At 41.0% G+C, this 27,291-nt stretch overlaps 1 protein-coding gene across 1 annotated transcript in view; it reads right to left on the reverse strand.

The window, feature by feature from the left end:
• Positions 1–27,291, reverse strand: part of spega (striated muscle enriched protein kinase a) — a 52,180-nt gene that overhangs the window by 20,241 nt on the left and 4,648 nt on the right. The window contains 3 exon segments of the mRNA XM_026262765.1: positions 3,539–4,737; positions 5,463–5,592; positions 5,949–6,053. Coding sequence (XP_026118550.1) covers positions 3,539–4,737; positions 5,463–5,592; positions 5,949–6,053 — 1,434 coding nt within the window.

Raw genomic sequence — 27,291 nt, forward strand, 5'->3', positions numbered from 1 at the left:
GCAATTGATGTGCCATTGCAGTTGGGGGCTCGTCAAAACCCCAGACATTGCAAGTACGTAGAACTTGGCCCCCCAGCTGGTGGCAGAGGTATCTGTGTAAACCACAGCATGCCTGGAGACCTGCTCTATTGGCACTTTTGCTGGAGAAATTCAAGGTCTGACCACAGAGTGAAAGTTTGGCGGCAGACTGGTGTGACTCAGACACGGTAAGTGCCATGTAGCTACGCCCACCTCAGGACTCGGTCATGGAGCCATTGTTAAAGTGGTCTCATATGAAGAAACCCCAGTGGCGTGACTGCTGCTGCATCTGCCATATGCCCCAGAAGCCTATAAAACTGTTTCAGTGGGACCTCTGTCCTGCCCTTGAACATATTCAGGCAGTTTAACACCAACTGAGCACGTTCTTGCATGATGCATGCTCAACCGAATCCAACTCCATACTGAGAAAAGTGATTCTCTCCAAGGAGAGTTTGCTTTTTTCCCACTTGACCCGAAGGCCCAACCTGCTGAGGTGCGAAAGCACCAAGTCCTTGTGTGCACACAACTGATCCTGAGACTGAGCTAGTATGAGCCAGTCATTGAGGTTGTCGAAAATGTGAATGCCCTGTTCTCTCTGAGGAACAAGGGCTACTTCCGCAGCTTTCATGAAGACACAGAGCAACAGGGACAGTCCAGAGGGTAGGACCTCATGCTGATATGCTCATCCTTTGGACGCGGACCCAAGCAATGGTCTGAGGTGTGGAAGGATTGACCAGCTCTATTGCATCCTTCACCAATAGGACTGCAATCTCTGCATGCAAGACAGGAACATCAGCCACCTTCACTGATGTGAGGTGCATCCTTGTTTCTCTGGGATGCCCATCCCAAGGCCTCTCACTCTTCTGCTCACCACCAGGTTGACCGGGGCCTGGACGGGCAGAGTGGCCTGCCTATGCCCAGCTCCATGGCACTGCTTGCTTGAGGCTGCTGTGGATGCGGCACAGGAGCAGGGGTGGATGCAAGGGGCCGCCCTCGGTGACAAGCAGGCTGGGGCACTGCGAACAGTGGATGGACTGGTGGGCCAAGTTCTCAACTATGTTGCCAAAAAGGATGATCTGGGGCACAAGGACCCCGAGGAACTGAACTTTGTCGGTGTCCCTCATGTTGACCAGACCCAACCAGAAGTGATGCTCCTTCAACCAGTGTGGACATCGCATGACCCACAGAGCTTGCTGTGACCCTGCGATGCTTGAAGCGCGAGATCAGTTGTGGTTCAAAGCTCTTTTAGAAATCCTGGATCATGACCACCCTCGTGCAGGTCACTCGTTGCTTTAGCCTGAAGAATTTGCAGTAGTGCCGTAGAGTGTAAGGCAGAGGCAGCTTCTCCACAGACCATATAAGAATTGCCGGACAGGCCAGGCGAGTACCTATGAGAGTGTCCGACTGAAAGGGAACCTATGAGAGTGACCGACTGAAAAGGAACTTATTTTCTCAGTAGAGAAAAATATTTTTAAGTAGGAAAAAATAAGACCAAATAATTCAGAAAAAATTAAGAAAATATTTGCATAGGAAAAGATAAATACTGAACAAAAAATAAATAAAAAATATGAGGAAATAACTTTCAGAAGGTGCCAAGACTTCCAAATCAGTGCCTCCAAACACTAAGAAATCCTGAGATTTGTAATGTAGTTGAACTTTTTATGCAAATTGTTGTTGTGAAGGGCTGCTTGATTACATCAGGTTGTTTCCCTTACTAACAAAAAAAACATTCCTTTAAGCCGCCATTATATCATGTCATTAAATTGCAATCAACATCAGCACAATAAAACACGTTGTGGTAATGAATGTCAGTAATCTGATTCGACTTTCACAGTTCATTAGTGCACTTGGGTTTAATTTCCAAAAAATGTTTATGTTGTCATGGCAGTGTAATGCTTAGCAACAGAATAGACAAACTGCATTCGATCTTGGCCAATGAACAAACACAGATGGCTCTGAACAAGATTTCGAAGTGACCACAGCTGGGGAGATAATACATTTACCTTGTGGTCTCTGATCTAATCAAAGTTTTTCCACTTAGGAAAGGCAGTGTCCCAAGCGCAGAACAAACACTGTGACTTAATGGAAAATTCCAGGAACATTCCTTTGTTGAAATTTGTCACACAATTGCTTCTAGGTTAAACAATTCTCAAAAAAAAAAAAAAAAAAAAAAAAAACCCTGTAAAAGCCATTGTTTTGTTTTGTTTTTTTCTTTGAGGATAAATGTAATTGTTGGTAGATTTGTTGATACTTTTTACCTGGTTTCCCATGACTTTAACTTCATATGCTTGATGTTGCTCTATTATGTCTTCTCAGTACAAGCAATATTTCAAGTTAAAAATAAAAATGTTTTTTTCAAAGACAAGCTGAAAGACACTGATCAATTTATTTATGGATGAAAAGAAAAGCCAGTGAGTTGTTTTTGTCACTGTAAGCCTGAAACATACTAAGTGCAAGTCTGAGACAGACACTTCTAGCTATGCAAGCTTGTTTTCACTTGTTGCTGTGTTCCAAAATGTGACTGTAATAATTATGTTGCTGTACAATTTATGTTACTTGCTAGAGTGGTTATTTTTTAAGCAAAGTCTATGGTCAAAATCTACATTTTTTTGTCACCCACAGAATGGTACAATAAACATCCAACCTCATTAGAAACATGTAGATTCATGCTGGTTCATAGACAGTTTCAAAATACATAGTAATGCTTTTTAATTATTTTAAATCTATCAAAATTCTGTATTATTCAAAATGACATGGTGGCCAGTCACACATGGATGCATAATCACAGATGGCGAGATGGAGGAAGGTGCATAAATTAGTTATCAAACATGATCTTAAGGAAAACATCCTAATGTTTATCTAAACTATATTTTATCAGTGGTTAGTTTTCAAGTCAATTAAAAACAATAATCTTAACCATTACAATAAAACAAGGCTGCCATTACATGAAGTAACAAGGAGCACTATAAATGTGTGGTGTACTTCGTGGCCTAAAAAGGAAACACTTACTAGGTTTTTCCACTATAGCCAAAGATAGCAGAAGTACTCAGAAATACAGTTTTAGGATTGCTAGCCAGTAATGTTTCACTATTAGTTTGGTTCAGAAAAATTGCTTACATTTATTCTTTGTTGATTATACACATATTTGTTAGTTAAGTAATGATAACTGCCTTGCATGAATGTAATGTGTTTATCTATTATTTATTTTGCAATCAAAATGAAAATAATTATTGCTGCTCTTTGGTGATACTTAATGTTACTTTAATTAGCCTAACTTTAAATTAATGTTGAAAAGGTTTTATGCTGATATTGTCCCAACCTAGGTTGTTTACAAACCTTTGAAGGTCATTGTACATGCAACATGCATTTATGTAACCATATTGCTATTATGAAGCTCTTCTAAATGAAACAATACAAACAGCAGCAAGACTCATTTGTTGCCTAAAAAATTTAATTTTCACGTAAACAGATTTTAAATGTTACTAAATGTTAAGGTGTTATTTATTGGAAAAAGTGTTACCTCTGTTTCTCCTGGTTATTTTTCCTTCATGTTTGTTAACTTCATTTTGACCTTTCTCTGCTTTATGCGCCTCTTCATCCACAGGCTTATTTTCAACCACAATTGTAGGTATGGCCATTTTAGGCGATGAGTCTTTTTTCTCCTCCCTTTCCTTAAATGACTTTGGGCGCACGGAAATGGAATCATACAACCTTGGAGGTTTTTGGGGTGCTTGCACCAAACCTCCTTGCATTAGGGGTTGAGAAGGTGGTATTTCTGCAAGTGATTTTGGTAATTTGCTGGACATATTTGTCCTTGGCACCATTGGTGAACATTGTCCTGGTATTTTACTGAAAGTGACCTTCTCACTGATGACCTGCCTGTCCATCAGCTGCCTGGGCTTAGAATGTTTCCTCCACTGGTTTTCTGTAATATCAGGAGGTGATTTCCTTTCAGGTTGTTTTGATTCATCTGCCAGTTTCTTTTTCTGTAGTTGTTGTGATTCCTCCTTTGGCAAGGCTGACCATCTTTCTTTTGAGTCTGGTAAATCCTTTGAATAAGTAGTCTCTTCAACTTTTTGAATGACCTGGGCTGGAACTGAATCAGTGTTTTCAGTGGACTGCTTGTCAGTCTGTGTGAGTTGATCCATTGAAAAGGCTTTCTTGATATTGGACTTTCCAACAAGTCTTTTTATTCTGTGAAGCTCTTCTGAGAGTTTACTTTGAAAATTTTTCTGTACATAGGTTGTTTGTTCATCCAGAGAGGATGCTTTTTTCTTGAAGAAAGACCTCTTGAGTGCCACATCACTCTTGGAATTGTCTTGGAGCTTACCTGATTTACTCCTAATGTCCTCAGGATTGCAGGATGATGTTCGATTGAAGCCCCAAGATAGTCTTGATGAAGACAACTTTGGTATGTTACTGCTGTGTCTTTGTTCCTCAAAAGCTCTCACTTTGTCTAAGATTTTGGAACTTGCCTGTGATGCTTTTGGAGTTTGGCAGGAGTATTTCTCTTGGTAACCACTGCTTTGAGATGGAGCTGAGCTTGTGAGTTTAACAGGTAGCTCAGCTCCATTTATGGAGGCATTGGTGCCACTGTGGGCAGTTGTTGGATCAGTTATTGGCTCTTCATCACTTAGGGTAATGGGACCTTGAGCATTTTGGAATGGCTGGGTTTGGACAAATGGAGATTTTTCCCTTTTTATAAAGTCCAACTGGTCCCTGAAATGAGGGTGATGGTGGAAAATGTTGCGTTATGACAAAAAATAAAAACAGTAAAATGGCAAAATGGGTGATTTTTGTTAATAATGCATTTTGCACAGTGAACAAAAGCAAAATGGTCAAACATAGTTATCCAATAAAACATGCATTAGAAAACATACCACGTTAAGAGATGTAAAATATTGGAGAGAAATAAATCTAAATGAGACTGCCATGAGAATACAAATGTCACATACAAAGGCATACAAAAGGTTTGAAAGTAAAAAAGCCATATCAAAAAAAATAATGCAAGAGGAGTCAAAGGGAAGTAGGAATAATAGAAAAAAGTGAAAAAAAATAAATAAATAAAAAAAAAAGCAACAAAAAAAAAAACATAATGTGACATGACATGGCAGACATAAGTCCACAATAAATGAAGAATAGGGTAACGAAAACTATTTTTTAAATATTTCTTTAGACCTGTTATCTAAATTTAATGCATTTATTTTGTGCCACCTAATTCTAGTTACTTTATGCCTTTTCATATCCAGAGTGCCAGCACTCATTCTTGAAAACTGTAAATGGAAAAGGTCCTTCTTCGATAGAGGCTCAAAACACTGCCATAATAGTCACTGGCTAAGGACATACTCTCCTCTGACCCCAATGCCACGTAGTACACACTTAATTGTGAGGCCCGTACAAGAGCTTCAATCCCCAGGTGTCTGACTGGAGGACTCTCAACACACCCAGCATTTGCTTGCCTGCTAGGTGACAAGGGATCCTGAAGACCAGGTGCTCTAGAGCCCAGGGTTTGCATCTCCCTCTCCACTACTGGACCATCACCTGGGATATGGGAAAGCACTGCTCTCCCCCTGCCTGCAAATACATAATGTTCTGTTAATGGAGCTTTATTATTATTATTATTATTATTATTATTATTATTATTATTATGTTAAGCATTTTATAATGTTAAAGATTTTTTTTTTTTTTTTTTTTTACTGGTTAATTGGATGGATCAATTATAATACATTTAGGAATTCTGATCTTTGTTGGAGGGTATACCAGTCACAATTTTAGTTTGTCTTGCTGTAAATGATTCTGAAAGGTCATTATTTGTGTGTACTGCCATTGGAAAAATACATTGTTATGCTTTGTGGCCAAATGTGCAAATGTCATTGACACTGCAAACTGAATATTGCTGAAGGGGGAAAAATCACTCAGTATGTTCTTACCAGTGGGTTGACTGTTGATTGCTTCCCCCTGGGGAGGCATGAAATGTTCCTTCATCTCTATGGAGACCTGAGGCTCCGCACTTTCATCCTCTGTACTGTTTGAGTCTAAAGAGAGTAGGTGAGGTATGTTGAAATGTATTGGTATGATTTTTTTAATAAAATCGAATTTCCTCCTAATGAACTAGCTACAAGAAATCTATGAAGAAAAAAAAAAAACACTGAAACCTTTTTATCAAATATCCTTATTTAAATGGTAAACATTACAATGATCGCATGCATACTTTTTAAAAATAGTCATAAAATATGATCAGTAACAGTTGCCTAAGGGCTAGCACTTTAGCTTAGCATGGTGTCAAATCACTACATTATATTACAATTTATACGATAATTTTGCGCAGTTTTATTTGGAGCAACCTATAAATGTGATCTGATCTGGCTTTCGATCAGAGAATGAGTCAAAACTTTAAAGTATTCTATACAGTGATAAAGACTATGCTAAAAAGTACTATAGCTGAGATTGCTAGAAGAAATATGGGTTGCACTTTATTTTACAGTATGTGTACTTACATGTACTTACAGTGAACTTGCAGTGTATTTATCTAACAAAGTTCTGGTAATACAAGGTAACTATGTGGGGTAGGGTTAGGTTTAGGGTTAGGTTCAGGGTTAGTACCTAATTATTACATAGTTATTGTAATTACAATAATAAGTACATAGTATGTACATGAGGAACAGGACTGTAAAATAAAGGGTAGCACTTTATTTTAAAGTCCTGTTCCTCATGTACATACTATGTACTTATTATAGTAATTACAATAACTATGTAATAAATAGGTACTAACCCTGAACCTACCCCTAAATCTAACCCTACCCCATTGTAGTTACCTTGTGTTACCAGAACCTTCTTAGATAAATACACTGTAAGTACACTATAATTACATGTTAGTACACGTACTGTAAAATAAAGTGCAACCAAATAAAGTGCTACCGAAATATGAGCACTATATATTGTCTTCATGTTTTATCATTCAAAACGGTTCTCTTATTTAACCACTACAGGGATGGCTGAAAGTCTTTAACCATATAAGCATTTCCTCACTTGTGGGGACTTTTTGCCCGAGATTGCCCTTCAGCTAAGAGTATGAATGAAACGCTCCGTAATTTTGAGTAAAAAAAGAAAAGAAAATACTTTATAGATGTAAGAGATCCATCAATATTTCTTCAGGTGTGCAGACATTTGGACTAAAAGCCCTGAGGGATGATGTTTATTGAAACACGTTCCCGCCCTCATGAATACAGCAGAGGCTCACATGTCATATTAAAGGTATGGATTCAGCTTTTGATATTGTTCACAATTCCTAGCGCATATTATTAAACCACTGTCACTAAACTATTTATATATATATATATATATATATATATATATATATATATATATATATATATATATATAATGATTAATAGTTTGTCAAGTTAATTGAGCCTACAGTGACTCGCTTAAAGTAAAAGTATTTTTAGACTGTAATGTCTTTTCCTGGATATAGTACAACAATTTCATCCGATATCTCCCAATAGATTCACTATTGTATTGACAATATATAGTGCTATTCTATTGATTGAAAATAGACTAACAAAAGAACCATGCTTTTTTCAAGCCTTACTTTTCCCATAACAAACAGTGTAGTGAATAACAATTACCATTGCTTTGCTTCCTGCACAAGCGAAAAACTTCACTTCCATAACGGCAGCAAGCAGAGGTGGACAAGAGAAGACTGTTACTATAGAAACCAATGTCTGCAGACATGCACTTGTGTGGGAGCATATACATGACACACACAAACATACACAAATTTCCACAATTACAGGATAAATAAAAAAAAAATGTATTATTGTACAGCTTCAATCAGCACTGCATTTGTGAAGCCAAAATTAAAAACCCATGGATAGAAATGTAATGTCTTATCAGCTATTTTTAAACCTGTTTATGCATCTACACTATGTTTATTCTGCAAAATATATCCATTCTGTAAAGCGGTGCACGCTCTTACATTGTTGATTTTTTTGTCTAAATAGGTTTGCTATTTTGGACTTTTTACAGTTTTGTTATAAGCAAAACACACCATGAGTGAATCTCCCAAACGTCCAGCTAGTATGCCCCGCTCTCTGGAAAGACAAAAAATACACAAAAGGCTGTCTGTTAATTTTAGGAAGTGTTAAATTGTTTTTTTTTTTTTAGCCTTTTTGTTGCATCCATAGTGTTGCTAGTGGTGTAAATAATTTTGCCTTCATTCACCAATAAACTATCTATACATAAATATATCATGATGACACGAGGCAGAAATTAAACACAAAGCCAATATGAAGACTTATGCTTTTTCCTGCCTTTGTCAATTTTCTTGCTTGCTGGCTTGCAGCATTTCAAATGTACTCCTATGTTGCTACCAAGGCAACTGGGTAATGTAGTTGACACAATGCCTAAGAAATTGTTTTTTGCCCATTTTAAAGCCAAATAACTTCAATCAGGTCTGTTTGTTTCAAAGTCATTGTATCATTGTGGTTGTACATAAACAACTCAACATGAGGTAGCTGGTAGGATACCTTAAAGAAAGAATTTCAACTATATCACTTACTTCAAATTGCTACATTTTAAGTGTGATTTGCCGATCCAATCCAAGAAAAATTCAAATGCTGTAGTTTGTGAATTATATGACCCTAGATAGAATTATTAGACTCACCTGGAATCTTTTCTTTGACCAGATTTTCTTCATGGCCTCAGACGAACTTAATCTATCTTTCAGACTAAACAACAGAACCACCTGCCCGTGTTTCTGCAGAGATTAGCAATGTCTATTTCTAATCTGAATCCTGGTTATTATCGACTCCTGTGTACACTCCTAATTGTCTCAGTTATGTCGCTGTCAGAGCTTTTACCTCAGAAAGAATGTACCAAAATCCACAATTATGCAAAAAGCAATAGAAACTGTACAAACATCCAACCATGATCCTCATGTGACAATCGAGAATTCAGAAGATAAATAAAAAAAAAATCTCCTCAAGTAAACAAGAGATGCTCTTAAATGACAAACTACAATCCAAGTGATAAGAAATTCCAAGGCACAGCAGGAGGTGGAGGTCAGCTCAGTCCTAGTCACAACAGAAGGGATGAAAAATCTGTCTTTTACAGACACCCACTTGCATTCTTTCAATCCCCTTTGGAGATAAAGAAATAAAGAAAGGGGGAGTGGTAGAGGACTAAAAAGAGAAACAAATAACAAGCGGCAGCTAATAAAAGAGGTAGATCTTAATGCAGTCAAAGCAAAAACAGCATTTTCAGCTGCCAGATTGTGCTATCTCTCTTGCTTTCTCATCTCTTCCTTTGTCTGTGGTGCTGGTGTGAAGAGAGAGAGACTATTGGTCTCAGCGCAAAGCATTAATTATGTATTCTGTCAGGTTGTTGCTGACGTCACACTACTCCCATGTCGATGGTGCTGCTGCTGGAATGGGAAAGAAGGAAAGCGGACAAAGAGCATTAAGTTTTTATTTATTTATTTATTTATTTTTGTTACTACGATGGCCTTATTTGCATTCTTTCATTCAGTGTACACAACGAAAATTATATGTGCTTTATTTTGTCTGTTTGTTTAAATGAAATTATGTGTACTGCATGGAGAATAAAATTCTATTTTTAGATGGCAAATATACATCAATAAAACCACAAAGACAATAATAATGTCATAGATTAATAAAAAATTCTTACATAGGCCTAGTTCAAAACAGATATTAATGCAGAAAATGGCACAATAATAAAGAAGGTAAACTGATAAGGATATGTCTCACAATTAAGATGGAAAGTATTCACAGTTGAGTCATAAAGAGAACACTGCAGCCGGAAAAACTGAAGTAAGTGTGAGGTGAGTATCCAGTAGCTCCAGTTCTGCTGGAGGTGATGGCAATAATTTCAGAGGAATCAGGAGCCAGAAAGCAATTATGTTAAGACTGCGTCTTAAGAACTACTGAATCCTAAAACAAATTAGACCAATCTAACTTTATGTAACTTAAAAAAAAAAAGTTATGACCAGTCTTAAAAAAATACGGAGCCCCGCACATGACATGCAAGAAAAAATAAATAAACTGCATTTACGTTTTACTAATTCATTCCCTCACTGAACTAAAACGTGCACACGATTACTATTGCTTTCACTTGATTTACAATTGCGTTCCCTCTATTTGATAAATCGTGCACACAATTTAGTAAATCAAGGGAACAAATTAGTAAATCATGCGCACAATTTATAAAAAAATTTATAATAATAATAATAATAAAATAATATATATATATATATATATATATATATATATATATATATATATATATATATATATATATATATATATATTATTTTATTATTATTATTATTATTATTACTTTTTTTTATAAATTGTGCGCATGATTTACTAATTTGTTCCCTTGATTTACTAAATTGTGTGCACGATTTATCAAATAGAGGGAACGCAATTGTAAATCAAGTGAAAGCAATAGTAATCGTGTGCACGTTTTAGTTCAGTGAGGGAATGAATTAGTAAAACGTAAATGCAGTTTATTTATTTTTTCTTGCATGTCATGTGCGGGGCTCCGTATTTTTTAAAGACTGGTCATAACTTTTTTTTTCCAGACTTAGGATATGACTTGAAGACCATCATCAGACATTAAGTTTCCTGGTAAGCAGATGTTCCAGTGTCTCCACAAGCCTTTGGGAGTCGTGGCCTAGTGGTTAGAGAGTTTGACTCCTAACCCTAGGGTTGTGGGTTTGAATCTCAGGCCGGCAATACCACAACTTAGGTGCCCTTGAACAAGGCACCGAACCCCCAACTGCTCCCCGGGCACCACAGCATAAATGACTGCCCACTTTTCTGGGTGTGTGTTCACTGCTCTGTGTGTGTGCACTTTGGATGGGTTAAATGCAGAGCACGAATTCTCAGTATGGGTCACCACACTTGGCTGAATGTCACGTCACTTCACTTTTGACAAACAGTCAACAGTCACCACGACATTGTGGCCATTGAACGGAAGCTAGGGCCACCAGTGCCAAGTGAGGAGACGCAAAATCTGGGGGTTATCCCAGGATGACCACTTGACATCCCAAAGACATTCCACTCTAAAGTGATCTATGATGATCTGACACAGATGGTGAGAACCCTCAAGTCAGTGGTATGACTACTTGATTGCGAGCATGATGGCAATTAGCTCTTAGTTGCAAGTATTACATTTCTGCTTGAGGAAAGTTTTGTTGTTGTTTTCGTGAAGAAAATGCATGAATAAAGACTTGAGCAGTTTCAGAAGACCATGGCAAAGGTTTTGGTAGTAAGGGGAGTTGAAGAAAGAATAATCTGTAAAAGGTTTGAGAAACTGAGAATGTGTTAGAGTTCTTTAATGATGGCTGGAGAAGGCTAGGATGTACCCCAGAAAGTGGATGGTGATTGAGTGCAACTAGCTTTATGGTAGAGGTGTAGGTGATGTTAGACTAGGCAGATGAACATGATTGGAGAATGAGTAGGGGTAAATCAGGATATTTATTCCTCAAAGCCCTCAAGGACCAACAAAACCTACCAATTTGATCAGCTAATTGAATGCATAGAGGATATTAAATTTAAATACAGGATAACTAGTTATGTCACATCAACACCAAGCTCTCTCCCTCCACCAATGAAGTGTTCATTCTCCCCAGACTTTTAATTATCCACACCTGTTCCATGTTAGCTGCAATCACGCCCTGCATTTAAACTTACCCTGGACATTCAGTCAACATCTGGTAAAATTAGCTGCAGGCCCGCCATGATGTACTTACTTTCATTTCAAGATGACAACATGTGATGTCTCAGAGCTGACTATTTTGGAATTACTGTATGTGTTCCCCTGGCAACACTATCAATGCTAAAACACCCACGTGCTTGTAGAACGCATAACTACAGCTTGTAAGTTAGCAATGTTGGGGAAAGTTATAGCCTAATGGTTAGAGAGTGTTCGAGTGTCGGTCCGGCAGGAATTGTAAGTGGGTGTAGTGAATGTACAGCGCTCTCTTCACCCTCAATAGCACGGCTGAGGTGCTCTTGAGCAAGGCACCGAACCCCCAACTGCTCCCTGGGTGCTGCAGCATAAATGGCTGCCTCCTGCTCCGGGTGTGTGTATGTTGTGTGTGTGTGTGTGTGTGTGTGTGTGTGTTCTTTGGATGAGTTAAATGCAGAGCATGAATTCCGAGTATGGCTTGGCTGTATGTCATGTAACTTTCATAAGCCAACGAATGAAAACATGACACATGCAACAAAGGAACCAATTAGAATGAAGCATAAGACAGGATCACTTGATGGGGAAAGTAGACACATGGCAAACAGGAAACAAGACTCCAAAGTAATCCAAAGTAAAATATATTGAAAACATAATACACAAGAACCACACAACAGACATGACATTACCCTAGAATACTGTCTGGCTCTTGATGGATGTATAAGATTCCCTCCTCCAAATAGTCACACCGCCAGTAGGCACCACAACCTGCTGTACACTCTTTAATTAAAACTACCCATTAACCTAATTGAGTGCCGAAGTTATGACATCACTTTGTAGGACAACCCAGAAGTTAGCGGCGCATGGGTTCCCTCGATCGAAAAGCCATGCATTTTCCCCATAGACTTTTGGAAAATCGCAAAAAATAAGATCTGTGTTCAACAAAGAGTTATGACCCTTATACGTCTATCAAGATAACCTTCACAAATTACTCCAAAATTTATAAATTTTGAAGCCTAAATAAAGCCGTCAGATATAAAATGCTAACGGTAGGCTATAAACGGACTACAGCACATAATGGTCACGGATCGTCATCATCAAGCTTCCTCAAACTTTATTTAAAAAACATGCTCGCTCATTATGATCTGCGCTGTGTATGAACACTTATCCACTTTTCCATGAGAATATTGCCCATTCATTTTTTTTAAAAATGTTAGAAACTAATTTTGCCTCTCTGAGATTTTTTATCTTTGTTAATGTTTTATTTATTAATTTATTATTTTGTTATTTTATGTAAACCTTAATTTTATTTTCTTTGTGATTAATATTGTTATGCCTTATCATTGTGCCCTAAATAAACTTTAAAGATTATCTTTCACTGTATTATGTTTGATTGTATGTTTGCATACCATTTGCTAATTCGGCAGAAGAAGAAAAAATGCGCTTTTACCATCTCAGAAGCATAAAAACGTTCGCTATGGCTGTATCAATTTCCATTATTATGTCCTTTTTTTTAGACGATAGAAAAAACATAGATCGACGAGAGAACCACTATAAATCTGGACATGTAGAACACAGTGCAGCTTAGATGCCGTATTGTAAGGGCCAGCATGAGGGACAAGGTTTATCGAGTCTCGGTAAGTAAAACTAGGGAGGGATAAGGTTAGAAGAGTTATAATAGTGTCCTATGTATTTAAGATAACTACTCAATGTGAGAGCCAGTGTAGTAAATTTTATCTCACATTCACATTACTGTGAGCTGAGTGTAGTTACAATAGTATACAAGTAGTATACAATAGTTTAAAATATAATTTTTGGTGACAGGCGACTTACAGTGCATCTAGGCTATACATATCAACGTTTTCTCTGGGAACTGAACTCACAAACTTTTGCACAGTTAACAAAATGCTCTAATCACTGAGCCACATAAACCTTACAGCAAGAGTTGTAGTAAACATCTTTATTTTCATAAAATAAGTACACTGAAAATAAACTATATACTAATTCCAAAAACTGATAATTCACACAACAGGGAAAGATGGCTTTGTTGCTACAATGGGTGGTTGAATTTTTTTGGCACATCAGTGCTAACCTGTCTAAAGGAGTATGAATGATCTTCCAGAATTTGTCCAGTGGGAACATTGTTTGTGGACAAAAACAAAACAGGGAAAAAAAAATTCCCTGCCGGAAAATGACAGCTGCAGATGCGAGAATGGACACTGGGCTTCCAGTCAGCTCGTCTAAGGATAAATTCAAAATAACCAATGTTAGTTTTATGGAAGTTACACCTTTACAGATTAAAATTACAAAGTGGGGTGGGGGAATCACGCAATCAAATATTTGTATTATATTACAATGGAGTTTTTCAGGATTTACATTCATTGATCTGTCCACGTTTATATAGCACATTAAATATAGTTAACATTTACTACTAAAATAACAAAGATTAATATCATTGTTACCTAATGCCTTAACTAATGCTGTTTACAAATACAATCATATTATTATAAGTGGGTAAAAGCCAAGTTCACAAATATCAGGACCCACCCTTTCTATAATTATATCCAAACAAGTTACTACATGTCAATAAACCAGGTATTATTTTGAATATTTTAATTAAACACCTTTCTCGACGCAACGTTAGCCTTTAATAAAACTGCAGCGGATCTAATCTATTAAACAGTGGCAAAGTAAACAAGCATTTCGATATTTTAAGAGAAAGACAAAGGTATTTAGCTGTTGATCTGGTTATGAAAAACATTTATTCTTTCTAGCCTTTTTAACTCCACCTGAACGTCAAAGTAACAATAGCGTGTTAAGCAATATGCACCATTAAAGTTTCGTCGTGGCCACATTAAGGCAGTAAATACAGTGTTCACATGGATATCATCGTTGTGTGAGCTTACCTTACGGCACGAACCCAGTCTCTGCTGGGTAACATCGGACGTAAAACGGTAAAATGAGCATCTTTCATTCGACGACTTGTAGTTGCATTTTGGGACAAAACAAACCAAAACAACATTTTCGATCTACAGTCTCTCCACAGAAATAATACTTGGAAAAACTACGATTTGAAAAGACTAAATATATAACGTTATTTATATTAACTGAAAGGTAAACTTCTAAGAACGTGAGGCTGAAACGCGGGCTAGTGAGAGATTTCATGTTTGTCATGATGACGTCTAAGGTCCCCGTCACAGGATGTAGTCCCTTTTAGCAACTTGTTAGCAACCATGGTTTTTAAGACACAATAAAATAAAATAAAAAATCACAAACAGGTTATAACCGGTGTGTTTTATGTCATAGATCAAAACATGAAAATATTTAGAGGCTTTGTTAACCACCCTTATTTCAGGCGATTTAGCAAAAACCCATTCAAAAAACCCATAACCCGAAGTGCTAAAATGCTAACTCACTTCCACGTTTTGGCCTACAAAGTGACGTCATAACTTCGGCAATCTATTCGTACCAACTGTTTTGTGTTGTGTTCAGTCTCCAGCCTGTCTTGTAGAGATTACCTCAGTTTAGTAAGGCTAAGAGTTGTCTGTTGACATTTTTGTTACTTCTGTGTTTATATGGATACTGAGAATATAGTATGATCACATATTTCCTGAGAGTCCATATCTAAAGCCTCCTGTCCTTCCAGCTTCAAGATCTCCCTCAGCTGAGGCCACCAGCAGGGCTTCTACCAAAGTCAAATCTAGAGACCCGGCTCCAGATTTAGAGTTGATTGATGTGGACATCAAAGTGGGCAACCACATTCAAGATCACCGCTCAGTGGTAGAGCATTGTGTTAGCAGTGCAAAAGGTTGTGGGTTCAATTCACAGGGAACACACTTACTAGTAAAAAATAAATAAATGAAATCATTATAGCCTAAATGCACTGTAAGTTGCTTTGGATGAAAGCACCTGCTAAATTAATAAATGTCAATATAATATTTGACTGCCTGAGGTGAGGACTGCATATAAAATTGTAATGGGTGTCTGAAGCTGGAATCGAACTCAGGTCTTCTAGTCAACTGAGCTCCCTGTTTACCACTGGGCTATGGTGAGTGATAGATATCCGTTGGACCCAAGAGCAGAAGGATAACAAGCAGGCTTTGTCAATCAAACAAAAGGGTTTTACTGTAGGCTCCAAGTTCCCAAAGAACAACATAAGAGAAGCCATGCTTCCTCAGTGAAAATACAAAACAAAAGAAGAACGGTAACAAAACCAGAAGTTTAACAAACTTGACTTTCTAGGCAAGGATTACACACGATAGGTTAGCTCAAGATTGAACACAAGTCTAATGAAGAGGCACACTTAAATAGGCAGAACACCAACAAGATAATGACCAGCAGGTGGTAGAAATCAATTCCTAATTAGTGATGACCCAGAGAGTTCTACAATGGCTGGGCCACCTAGTGGATGGGAGAGTCATTACACCTCATAAGTGACAGCGCCAACTAATGTTTGGGAGAGTCATTACATGGGCAGCAACTAGAGGCTGGAGCCTTACAGGAGCCCCTCCTCCACGAACGGCTCCTGACGTTCCCTTAGCGGTGTTGACTATGATGGCGGAACTCCCTGATGAGATCTGGATCGAGGATATCTCGGGCTGGCACCGAGGACCGCTCCTCTGGGCCATACCCCTCCCAGTCCACAAGATACTGGGTCTTCCCACGGACCTGGCGAGAGTCCAACAGTCGACTCATGGTATAGATCAACTGAGAGCTCCAGGCGGTCTGATTGTTAGACACCAGGCATCTAAGAGTCTTCTCAATCTCCTGGTTGAGCCTCTCAGTCTGTCCATTTGATTGGGGGTGAAATTCAGAGGACAGGCTAATGGATGCCCCAATGAGGTTACCAAAAGACCTCCAGAATCGGGAGGTGAATTGTGATCCCCGGTCAGACACTATATCTTGGGGAAAGCCATGGATTCTGAAAACATGTTGCATCAACAATTCCGCAGTCTGGCCTGCTGTGGGAATCTTGGGTAATGGTATTAGGTGACAGGCTTTAGAAGATCGGTCTACCACCACCAGAATTACAGAGTTACCTTGAGACTTGGGTAGACCAGTTACAAAGTCCAAAGATATGTGGGACTAGGGGCGTCTAGGGATGGGTAGTGGGTGCAACAGGCCATGAGGGTGGCTTCTGGGTTCCTTGTTCTGGGCACACACAGCGCATGCAGCAACAAAAGCCCGAACATCTCGTTGCATGTTGGGCCACCAAAACCTTCTCTGGATGAGTTTCAATGTCCTTGTGCTCCCAGGATGGCCCGAAGAAAGAGAAGCATGGCCCCACTGTAACACATCAGAACGCACAGTATCAGGTACAAAAAGGCGCCCGGGTGGGCCATTACCTGGGTCAGGATGTTGCTGTTGGGCCCTCTTAACTGCGGTCTCAACTCCCCACTGAATAGATGCAACCACTCTGGAGCTGGGTAGGATAGGCTCGGGTTCGCCCTCCACTTTTGGTGGATCGAATTGTCTTGAGAGGGCATCAGGCTTTGAGTTCTTAGAACCTGGGCGATATGAAAGGGTAAAATCAAAACGATTAAAGAAGAGGTTCCAACGAGCCTGACGTGAAGTTAACCTCTTGGCCTCACGGATGTAGGTGAGGTTTCTGTGGTCTGTCCAGATAAGGAATGGGTGCTTGGCCCCCTCCAGCCACTGTCTCCACTCCTCAAGTGCCAGCTTTACTGCCAACAGTTCCCGGTTACCAATGTCATAATTCTTCTCAGCTGGGGAGAGTCGTCATGAGCACAAGGGTGAAGTTTGTGGTCATTTCTAGCCCTCTGTGACAGAACAGCTCCTACCCCAATGTCCGAAGCAGCCACCTCGACAACAAATGGCAACTCAGGATCTGGGAGAGACAGAATGGGTGCAGACGTGAAGAGCTGCTTGAGTCGGTTGAATGCCTGATCTGCCCTCTCAGTCCACTTAAAAGGGCTTGATGTCTTCTTGGTAAGAGCGGTCAGGGGTTCGGCAATAGCACTAAAGTTCCTAATAAATCTCCGGTAAAAATTGGCAAATCCCAAAAAGCGTTGGACCTCCTTGGCCGAGCATGGTTGGGGCCAATTAAGAACTGCCTGGATCTTGCCGGGATCCATCTGGACCTTGCCACTAGAGACTATAAAACCAAGGAAAGATACAGTGGGGACATGAAATTCGCTCTTCTCCAACTTGACAAAGAGTCCATTCTTCAGCAGTCGGGACAGGACAGTACGGACATGTTGAACATGTTCTTGATAGGAACGAGAGAAGATGAGGATATCATCAAGATATACAAACACAAACTTGTCAAGCATATCCCGTAGCACATCATTAATAAGTGCCTGAAAAACTGCTGGAGCATTGACTAGTCCAAAGGGCATTACCTGATACTCATAGGTGTCCTTTAGGTGTGTTAAAAGCAGTCTTCCATTCATCTCCTTCTCGTATCCTTACAAGGTGGTAGGCATTCCGAAGATCCAACTTAGTGAAAATGGTTGCCCCTTGAAGGAGTTCGAAGGCCGTGGTCATTAGTGGCAGTGGATAACGGTTCCTTACTGTGATGCGATTAAGGCCCCGATAGTCAATGCACGGACGAAGACCACCATCCTTCTTCCCCACAAAGAAAAATCCAGCCCCTGCCGGTGATGTAGATGGACGGATAAATCCATTGTTAAGTGCATCACTGATATATTCTTCCATGGCAGCTCTTTCTGGGGCAGAGAGGGAATAAAGTCTCCCTCGAGGAGGACAGGTACCTGGTAGCAGATCTATTGCACAGTCATATGGTCTGTGGGGTGGCAGTGAAGCGGCGCAGGTCTTGCTGAAAACTTCACAGAGGTCTGCGTATTCTGAGGGGACTCGAGACAGCTCAGGAGGAACCACTGGGGCGCCGGAGGATACAGGTCTTAGCTTGGGGATCGTTAACAACTCTGTGGATTGGGCTGGTGGCTTGAGAGGGATGGGCAGCAGCTTGGAAGTGGTTGGGGAGTCAGACTTCGCCAGCAACTCGGAAAAATAACAGGGAGAGAGACTTGAAATACCACAATTAGTACCCCAATCAATCACTGCCCTGGCTGTCCAATCTATATGTGGATTATGGAGGGACAACCATGGGAAACCAAGGATTAAGGGGAACTCTGGTGAATGAATCAAGAAAAACTGTATCATCTCATTATGACAACCGATTTGGAGATTGAGGGGTGTAGTGCACTGACTCACCTGACCAGAGCCCAGAGGTCTCCCGTCCAATGCAGTTATGGTCAGGGGTTCTTGAAGAGAGATGGGCTGAATTTTTAGGTGTCTGGCTAAAGTATAATCCATAAAATCTCCAGCAGCCCCTGAATCTAGAAAGGCCCGAAGCTTATGATGGTGGTTGCCCCATTTCAGTGACACATTGAGTGAAACCCCAGAAGCTGTTGGTTGGGGGAATGTGATTACTCTCGTCCCAGCCCCCCTCTTCTCGGACGAGAGTTGTCTTTTCCCATCAGCTCAGGGCAGTTGGACCTGAAGTGGTCTGGCTTACCACAGTACAAACAGCACTTCTCCCTCATGCGTCGTTCCCTCTCGGCTTGTGACAGTCTGGTCCTCCCCAGTTGCATGGGTTCCTCGAAATTCCTGGGGAGTGGAGGTGCATCAAGGGTATTGCTACAAGCTTGGGGCTCGGGCAGCCGGACCTCCCCACAGCGTTCCCGTCTGCGCTCCCGAATGCGGTTGTCCACCCTAATAGAAATGTCAATAAGGGACTCTAGGTCGGGAGCCGGATCCTGGAAGGCCAGTTCATCCTTGAGTTCAGGGGACAGGGCGTGGTGGAACGTTGCTCTCAGGGCTCGTTGGTCCCAACCGCTCTCAGTGGCTAACGTGCGGAACTCAATTGCAAATTCAGCTACACTCCTTGTCCCTTGAGAGATCTGAAGCAGCCGGTGATCAATTTCTCCCCCACTAGCAGGGTGATGAAAGACCCTCCTCATCTCAGCAATAAATTGGTCACAATTGTCAGTAAGTGGGGATTGTTGTTCCCACAAAGCCGTAGCCCAGTCCAGAGCTTTTCCAGTGAGCAGAGTGATGATGTATGCAACCTTACTGCTCTCCGTAGGGAAGCTGTTAGGTTGTAATCCAAATACTAGAGTGCACTGAGTGACAAAGCCCCGACATCTCTCAGGATTCCCATCATACCTCTCTGGTGCAGGTAGTTTTGGCTCAGACAGAAGCCCAAGAACTGGAGGTGCGGGTCTCACAGCTGGAACATTAAACACTGGAGAGGTTTGAGACTCAGCTCGCTCACCTAGGCGTTGCAGGATCTCAGTTAAGATCTGCTCATGTCTGTGAATGGTGGAGGCTTGGCCAGACAAGGCAGCTAATATACGATCCACATTGGAAGCAGGTGGGGCTCCTTCTGCTGGGTCCACTTCCATGGTTCAATCTTGCTGTAATGGGTGTCTGAAGCTGTAATCGAACTCAGGTCTTCTAGTCAACTGAGCTCCCTGTTTACCACTGGGCTATGGTGAGTGATAGATATCCGTTGGACCCAAGAGCAGAAGGATAACAAGCAGGCTTTGTCAATCAAACAAAAGGGTTTTCCTGTAGGCTCCAAGTTCCCAAAGAACAACATAAGAGAAGTCGTGCTTCTTCAGTGAAAATACAAAACAAAAGAAGAACGGTAACAAAACCAGAAGTTTAACAAACTTGACTTTCTAGGCAAGGACACTTAAGCACACTTAAATAGGCAGAACACCAACAAGATAATGACCAGCAGGTGGTAGAAATCAATTCCTAATTAGTGATGACCCAGAGAGTTCTACAATGGCTGGGCCACCTAGTGGATGGGAGAGTCATTACACCTCATGAGTGACAGCGCCAACTAATGGTTGGGAGAGTCATTACATGGGCAGCAACTAGAGGCTGGAGCCTTACAAAAATACTATACAGATCCGTTTAGAATTGCCAAAATGCAAACATTTTACATGTGTGGAAACTCAACGATCTCAGTGAACGGTTCCTCTGTCAGAACAAGTGATCGTGTCTGTGTTTGGAGCATCTGATGCCCATATCTACATAAACACCACTGATCCTTACAAATTTACCCAAAACACGCTTCTTCAGCAAGCATCCATCATAAAACAATCACTGTGCATTAATTTTGACATCTACATGAATAAACCGAACTGTGCGTTGATAAATGGTTTGTTTGCTCATTAATAATAATGGATACATGTTTGTGTCATGTATGACCAGAGGTGTAGTGTCTGGGTATGCAAGTGCATATGGGCCCGGGCTGATTGGAGGTCCACCAAGGGGTAATATATAGGGTTCAATATAGGGCACGTTTGTAGGGCACTTTACGTTAAGTGGCCTTAACTACTTAATGTAAAGTGCCCTATAAACCTGCCCTATATTAAACCCTATATCTTTACTATTATCATTATATAGTTTGTTTTGGGGTGCGCACACAGAAAGCTGCTTGTCAGAAAGTGAGTAGACCTACCAAATTCTTGAGTTCTTGCAATTTATCCTACCGATGAATGATAAAAACAAACACAAAAAATGTGTGTTGGCAGTATTTGTGTCACAATTAAAGGACCCGGATGCAAAGGCAAGTCAAACAGAGGATTTATTGTCCACAAAAAAATTTAATTGGTTACTAACGTAACCTCAGTGCTCTTACATTATACGTTATTATCGTTATACCGAACGAGTACTGTGTTGTAAGCCTTTTAGGCTAAGACGCTATGGGGAAATATCCTTTTTTTCAGATTCCTTTTTCAGTCACGCTGTGGAACTGCATGACTATTGGTTTGTGAGTGAGCCCACCTGAGCCAGCCAATAGTGGCGGGGCATAGGGCTATATAAGCAGCTGTCTCACCCAAGCAAACTAATTTAATTCGACTGAAGTGACAACATGAGGTGTCCTTGCGCATAGCATGGCAAAGTACGCAGTACTCATTCCATATCTAAGTAATCCGAGGTTATGTTAGTAACTGAGTACATTCCCTTTTGATACTACATTAGTACTGCATCGTAAGCCATTTAGGATAAGATGCTATGGGGACAATATGGGGACTATTGGACATTCGAGACCGCTATGGGGACAATACGATCATGCCGTGATATCAGGGAGGATGACTGGGTATTTTCGAAGAGCACTGAAAAGGGCTTGTAATGCTTGTAAAGGGCTTGTAACGAACACATAAATTATCCAAAACCAATTGGGGATGTAGTTATATCAGTCATCTCATTGACCTCCTACAGTTCAGGCGCCATGGGGCAACAAGCAAAAACCGACCATGACGGTGGGTTTATGCTGACAGGACCTGTGATTGTAGTGCAGGAATATCAAGGTTGTAGAACCTGACAAATGTAGACGGCGAGGCCCAGCTAGCCGCCACAGATTTCTGCAATAGACATGCCACTAGACCATGCCCACGAGAGGTGGGGCCTCCAAAGGACACAAAGAAGCGTTTGGGGACAATACAATACTGCTCTTAAGCCGTGGTGGACGAAGTACAGATATGTATAATAAAATATTACTCCAGTAAAATTAAAAGTACTCCTTTTTCAATTTTACTCAAGTGAAAGTACAAAAGTACAAAACAATTTATGTACAGTACTTAAGTAAAAAAGTACAGAAAGATAGATTTTGCAATTTTATATAGACTTAATTAAATTTTATATTAGAAAATATTTTTTATAATTCTACTGCTCAAAATACCTGGGATTCTCCCAAAATAACCACTATAACCACAATATAACCACAATAAACCACAAAATAACCACAATAACCACTGGTTTTGCAGAACATCACAATTATATATGACATGAGAATAAGGCCTGAAGTTAGGAAGAACATTTTAAGGGAAATGTAACTATATTTTCATAATGATTTTTTTCCTTCTCAAACCTGGTTTGTGGTGTGAAGCCACCCCTGGTTAAACGCTCCCAGAGGGCATCACTTCCCACTTTGATAATTACTGTTACCATGCTCTGAACATCACATTCTTTATTGTTTCTTCTAGGGATGCACCGAAATGAAAATTCTTGGCCGAAACCGAAAACCGAAAAAGAGAAAACCAAGGCCGAAAACCGAAACCGAAACACCGAAATAAATTATGCCAATTATTAGTACCATTGCATTTATTGCTATGACCGTGTACTAACTTTACTAAAATTAAGACATTGCAATTGCATAAATTAATACTAAAGTTTCAAAGATAATTACAATTACATAACTTATTAAAAAAAAAAAACATAAAAATACATAATTACAAATGATGTAAATATTTATTAAGCACATTGCAACAATGCACAGTATAAAATAAAATTCAAACTAAAAATTTATCCCACTCATGTGTCTATTTAATAATAATGTACAGGCCTACTGGCTGCAGAAAGGTTTTAAAATGAACAGTTCTCTCATAAAAAAAAAGTGCATTTGAAATTTTTCTATGTAGGACTAGAAAGTGCATTACTTCTCCATTTGGCAAGACTGTTATCACTTCTGGGGATGGGGACTTCAGACAGATAACCATCTAGCTGTTGAGCAGTTGAGCTTGTCATCTGCCTGACATTTGAGAAATATTTGAGAGAGTGTATTTAAATAGGGCCAGGGCATAAATAAACATTTTTATCAAATTAAAGCAGAAATCTAGCAGAAAATCTAGCATAAATATGGCTACAATCTGATATTATGTATGTATATATGTTTGTGTGTGTGTATAAGAACAAAATAGCCAACGTATTATTATTATTTGAGGCACTTTCTTGCAGAATTCCACTGAACATATCAGACAACGATGGTGCATGCCACTCATCTGGTGCAGAGGCCAGTCTTTTTTTTCTGCGCTCTGATCTGTCTCCTGCGCTTGGCGCTTCTCCGTATCCGCGCGGGTTCTCCGCATCCAGCGCGGCCTGGATCATTTCTCGTGCGCGCTGCCTTATTTCCGCATCCAAGTAATGGTCATTATAACGCGGATCAAGCACATTCGCGATTAAGTGCAGAGGATCCGAAAAGATCTCAGTGAGACGTGTGCTAACAGACTCTATAAGACTGTACTTTTCTTTGTTTTTACTTCGTGGTCCGTCTTAATCTCTTTGTTAGGAGACGCTTTAGTGCTGCGAATAAAGGAATACGAAGAGAGAGAATGTTCTCACTGGTGTGAAGTGAATGTCGCGGGGAGCTCGTGGTCTTTGCTATGCAGGTGCACGTGCAGGTCGCGGTTTCTGTTTGCGTCATCACAACATTTCGGCCGTGTTGTTTCGGTGATAAAAGTCTATCGGCCGAAAACCGAAAAGGCCATTTTCGGACGAAAATTTTCGGCGGCCGAAATTTCGGTGCATCCCTAGTTTCTTCCAGATGTAATCTAATGTGGTTGAAAAAAATATTTTGACTTTATTTTTAAAAATTACCTCCACTTAGCACCATCAAGCTTGTCAGCTAGACAGTTAGCATCAGCTAACAATATTTACTTATTTCTAGTATGGTTATGAACAAACATTCATATCCGTCTACTCGGCTAGTTAATCCAAACAATATAAAAAATTATACTGTTGATAAACAATATAACAACAGATGTCACACAGGCCATTTTAGCATTTCAATAAAACATTACAGCAGTGTGGAATTTGAACGTGCATGAGTTATTTTATTTAATCTGTGTTATTTTAAGGTTTTTTTTTAATTTATTTATTTTTACCTAAAACATAGAGACACTGATTGATGTATCTGGATCGTCTGCATTCAAGCATTTCAGTGGGCTTAAAGGTACAATTTGTGAGATATTTGAAGTAAAATATCCAAAAACCACTAGGCTACAGTTATATATTTTGTCCAGCTGATTAATAACAATATCTCTAATGTTTTCAACTACTTGTAAATCATGAGAAAATTCCCATTCTAAACAGTGACATGGGGCAGTGCAGTCGCCTGTCAATGACGTTAGTTACCCTTTGTTACCTCCTTTACTGACTTAGAAACCACATGACAAAATTGTCGTGTATACAGCCTGGGTCTGGGGTGCCATATCGAGGCGGTCCCAACTCAAGGGGATCAACCATGGCTCCACTAGTGACAGCTGCGACAGGTCCACAAGCCATGGTTGTCTCCTCCACTGAGGGGCTACCAGGAGGACCTTGTGGGCATCTTCTCTGATTCGTCTGATGACCTGGCGGATCAGAGCGATTGGAGGAAAAGTATAAAGAAGTAGACTAGGCCAGTCATGGGCCAGAGCATCATTGACTTTTGAAAAATAGATTGGGAAATGAGAATTGTCGTCAGAGTTGAAGAAGTCGAACTCTGCCCTCCCAAAGACACCCCAAATCCTTTGAACAGTCTGGGGATGAAGCCTCCATGCCTCTGAGGGGAGGTTGCTCCAGGACAACACCTCCGCCCCTCTGTTCAGAACGCCCTGCACATGCACTGCCCTCAATGACAGCAAGTGGTGCTGGGCCCACTCTAGGATGCTTTTCACTAGAGTGAATAGGAGTTTCGAGGAGAGCCTGCCTTGGTGAAGGACACCACTGTCGTGTTGTCCGACCCTAATAGGATGTGGTTCCCTGTCAGAAGTGGCAAGAAAGCATTGTAAGCTTGACATACAGCCAGCATTTCCAGGCGGCTGATATGGAGTTCTCTTTCTGCACTTGTCCAGATGACAAAGGTCGGATGGCTTGTGCACAGGGCTCCCCAGCCCATCTTGTAAGCATCTGTGAAGATGACTTTCTGTCTGCCAACTATCCCCACCCCCTGCTCGTACAAGCCGGTGTTCTTCCAAGTGGGTTTTGCACTGCACCTCTGGCTCACATTGATCATGTGGAGACTGTGCCGGCAGGCATGGGGCGGGACTTGAGGTTTTAGCCAAAACTGCAATGGCCCCATTTAGAGCAGGCCAAGTTGCAGAGCTGGCGATGCAGAGCTCATGAGAGGTAGCATCTTTTAAAACCTCTTGAGTGGCAGAGCTGTTCCGGAAGTGAAGTTTTCCACAAGCTGCCGAATGGCCAGAGCAGGCTCTGACAAGACTAAGGCCCTCATATGGGTTGAATCGATGATTGTCCCCAGGAAATGTGATATGCTGGGTGGGGGACAACGAGCTCTTGGAAAAAATTATCCTGAGTCCCAAACACTCTAGGTGGTTGAGGAGGAGGGATCTGTGAGTCACCAGCTCTACCTCCGACTTGGCCAAAATGAGCCAGTCATTGAGGTAATCCAATATGTGAACTCCCATCTGTCTCAGAGGGGAGAGAGCCACATCAATGCACTTCGGAGAAGTGTGGGGTGCCTGGGACTGCCTGATCAGATGGACTGTGTATTGATATACGACTCCCTCTAAGGTGAATCTCAAGAAGCGCATGTGATGGGGGGCTATCTGGATGTGAAAGTAAGAACCAGGCCCCTGGGCATATTTGCACAAGGATCTGCTTCAAATTGATCATTCTGAATGAGCGCATCATAAGGGCCCAGTTCAGATGGATGTCTTATATCGAGGATGGGTCTGAGTCTCACATCCTTTTTGGTGATGAGGAAGTACTGGCTGTAGGAGCCTGACTTGCTTTGTGCTGGGGAACCACTTCTATGGCCCTTTTTGCCAGCATAGATTCGCTCAGCGAACCCTTCCACAGTGGGGCCGAAGAGACCAGCGGGGGAGACAGGCGAGTCAAGAAAATTCTTTAAATCTGCATTCTTGATCTCCAACACCACCAAACTGGCCATCAAATGCTCGTCCCACAAGAGCTGAAGTTGCTCGGCATGGCTTGGATGGGAGGGTCATCTTAGACTTCCATCCAATGGCAGCAGGCTATCAGTTGTGCGCTACGGCTTCGTCCACTGGAGGGATCTTTTCATAGCCCTTCTGCCCCATCCCCTCAACCATAGTGGGAAGTCGTGGCCTAATGGTTAGAGGGTTGGACTCCCAATCGAAGGGTTGTGAGTTCTAGTCTCGAGCCGGACGGAATTGTAGGTGGGGGTAGTGCACGAACAGCTCTCTCTCCACCTTCAATACCATGACTTAGGTGCCCTTGAGCAAGGCATCGAACCCCCAACTGCTCCCCGGGCGCCGCAGCATAAATGGCTGCCCACTGCTCCGGGTGTGTGCTCACAGTGTGTGTGTGTGTGTGTGTTCACTGCTCTGTGTGTGTGCATTTCGGATGGGTTAAATGCAGAGCACAAATTCTGAGTATGGGTCACCATACTTGGCTGAATGTCACTTCACTTTTTAGTGAGGGCATGAGAGGCAGATGTTCTGAGGAAGGAGTAAGGGGCGCGTCATGACTTCATGTGCTCCTTGTGGACCTCTGGGAAGAAGGGTGCGGCCCTCTGGGTGTCGCCTGGCTGTGTAGACATCAAGGGGGCGGGGTCAGGAGTCTCCGCCCGACCAATCCTCTGCATTATTGTCATGCTGTCGTCTAGCGGCTTGTCTTTGGACCCAATGAATTCATTTCTGAAATGAAAGTTATCCACAAGCACAGAGAGGCCAGACTCATATCCATGCAATGTGGACAGATCATAGAAAATGAGCACTTTTAGACACCTCAGCAAAGCAGGTGGAAGCGCTGAAGAGCGATCGACACTTGCAGGCAGCTCGCAAGTGTTGTGCTGAC

The sequence above is a fragment of the Carassius auratus genome, chromosome 6 (genome assembly GCF_003368295.1).
Source record: "Carassius auratus strain Wakin chromosome 6, ASM336829v1, whole genome shotgun sequence".
Lineage (NCBI taxonomy): Eukaryota > Metazoa > Chordata > Actinopteri > Cypriniformes > Cyprinidae > Carassius > Carassius auratus.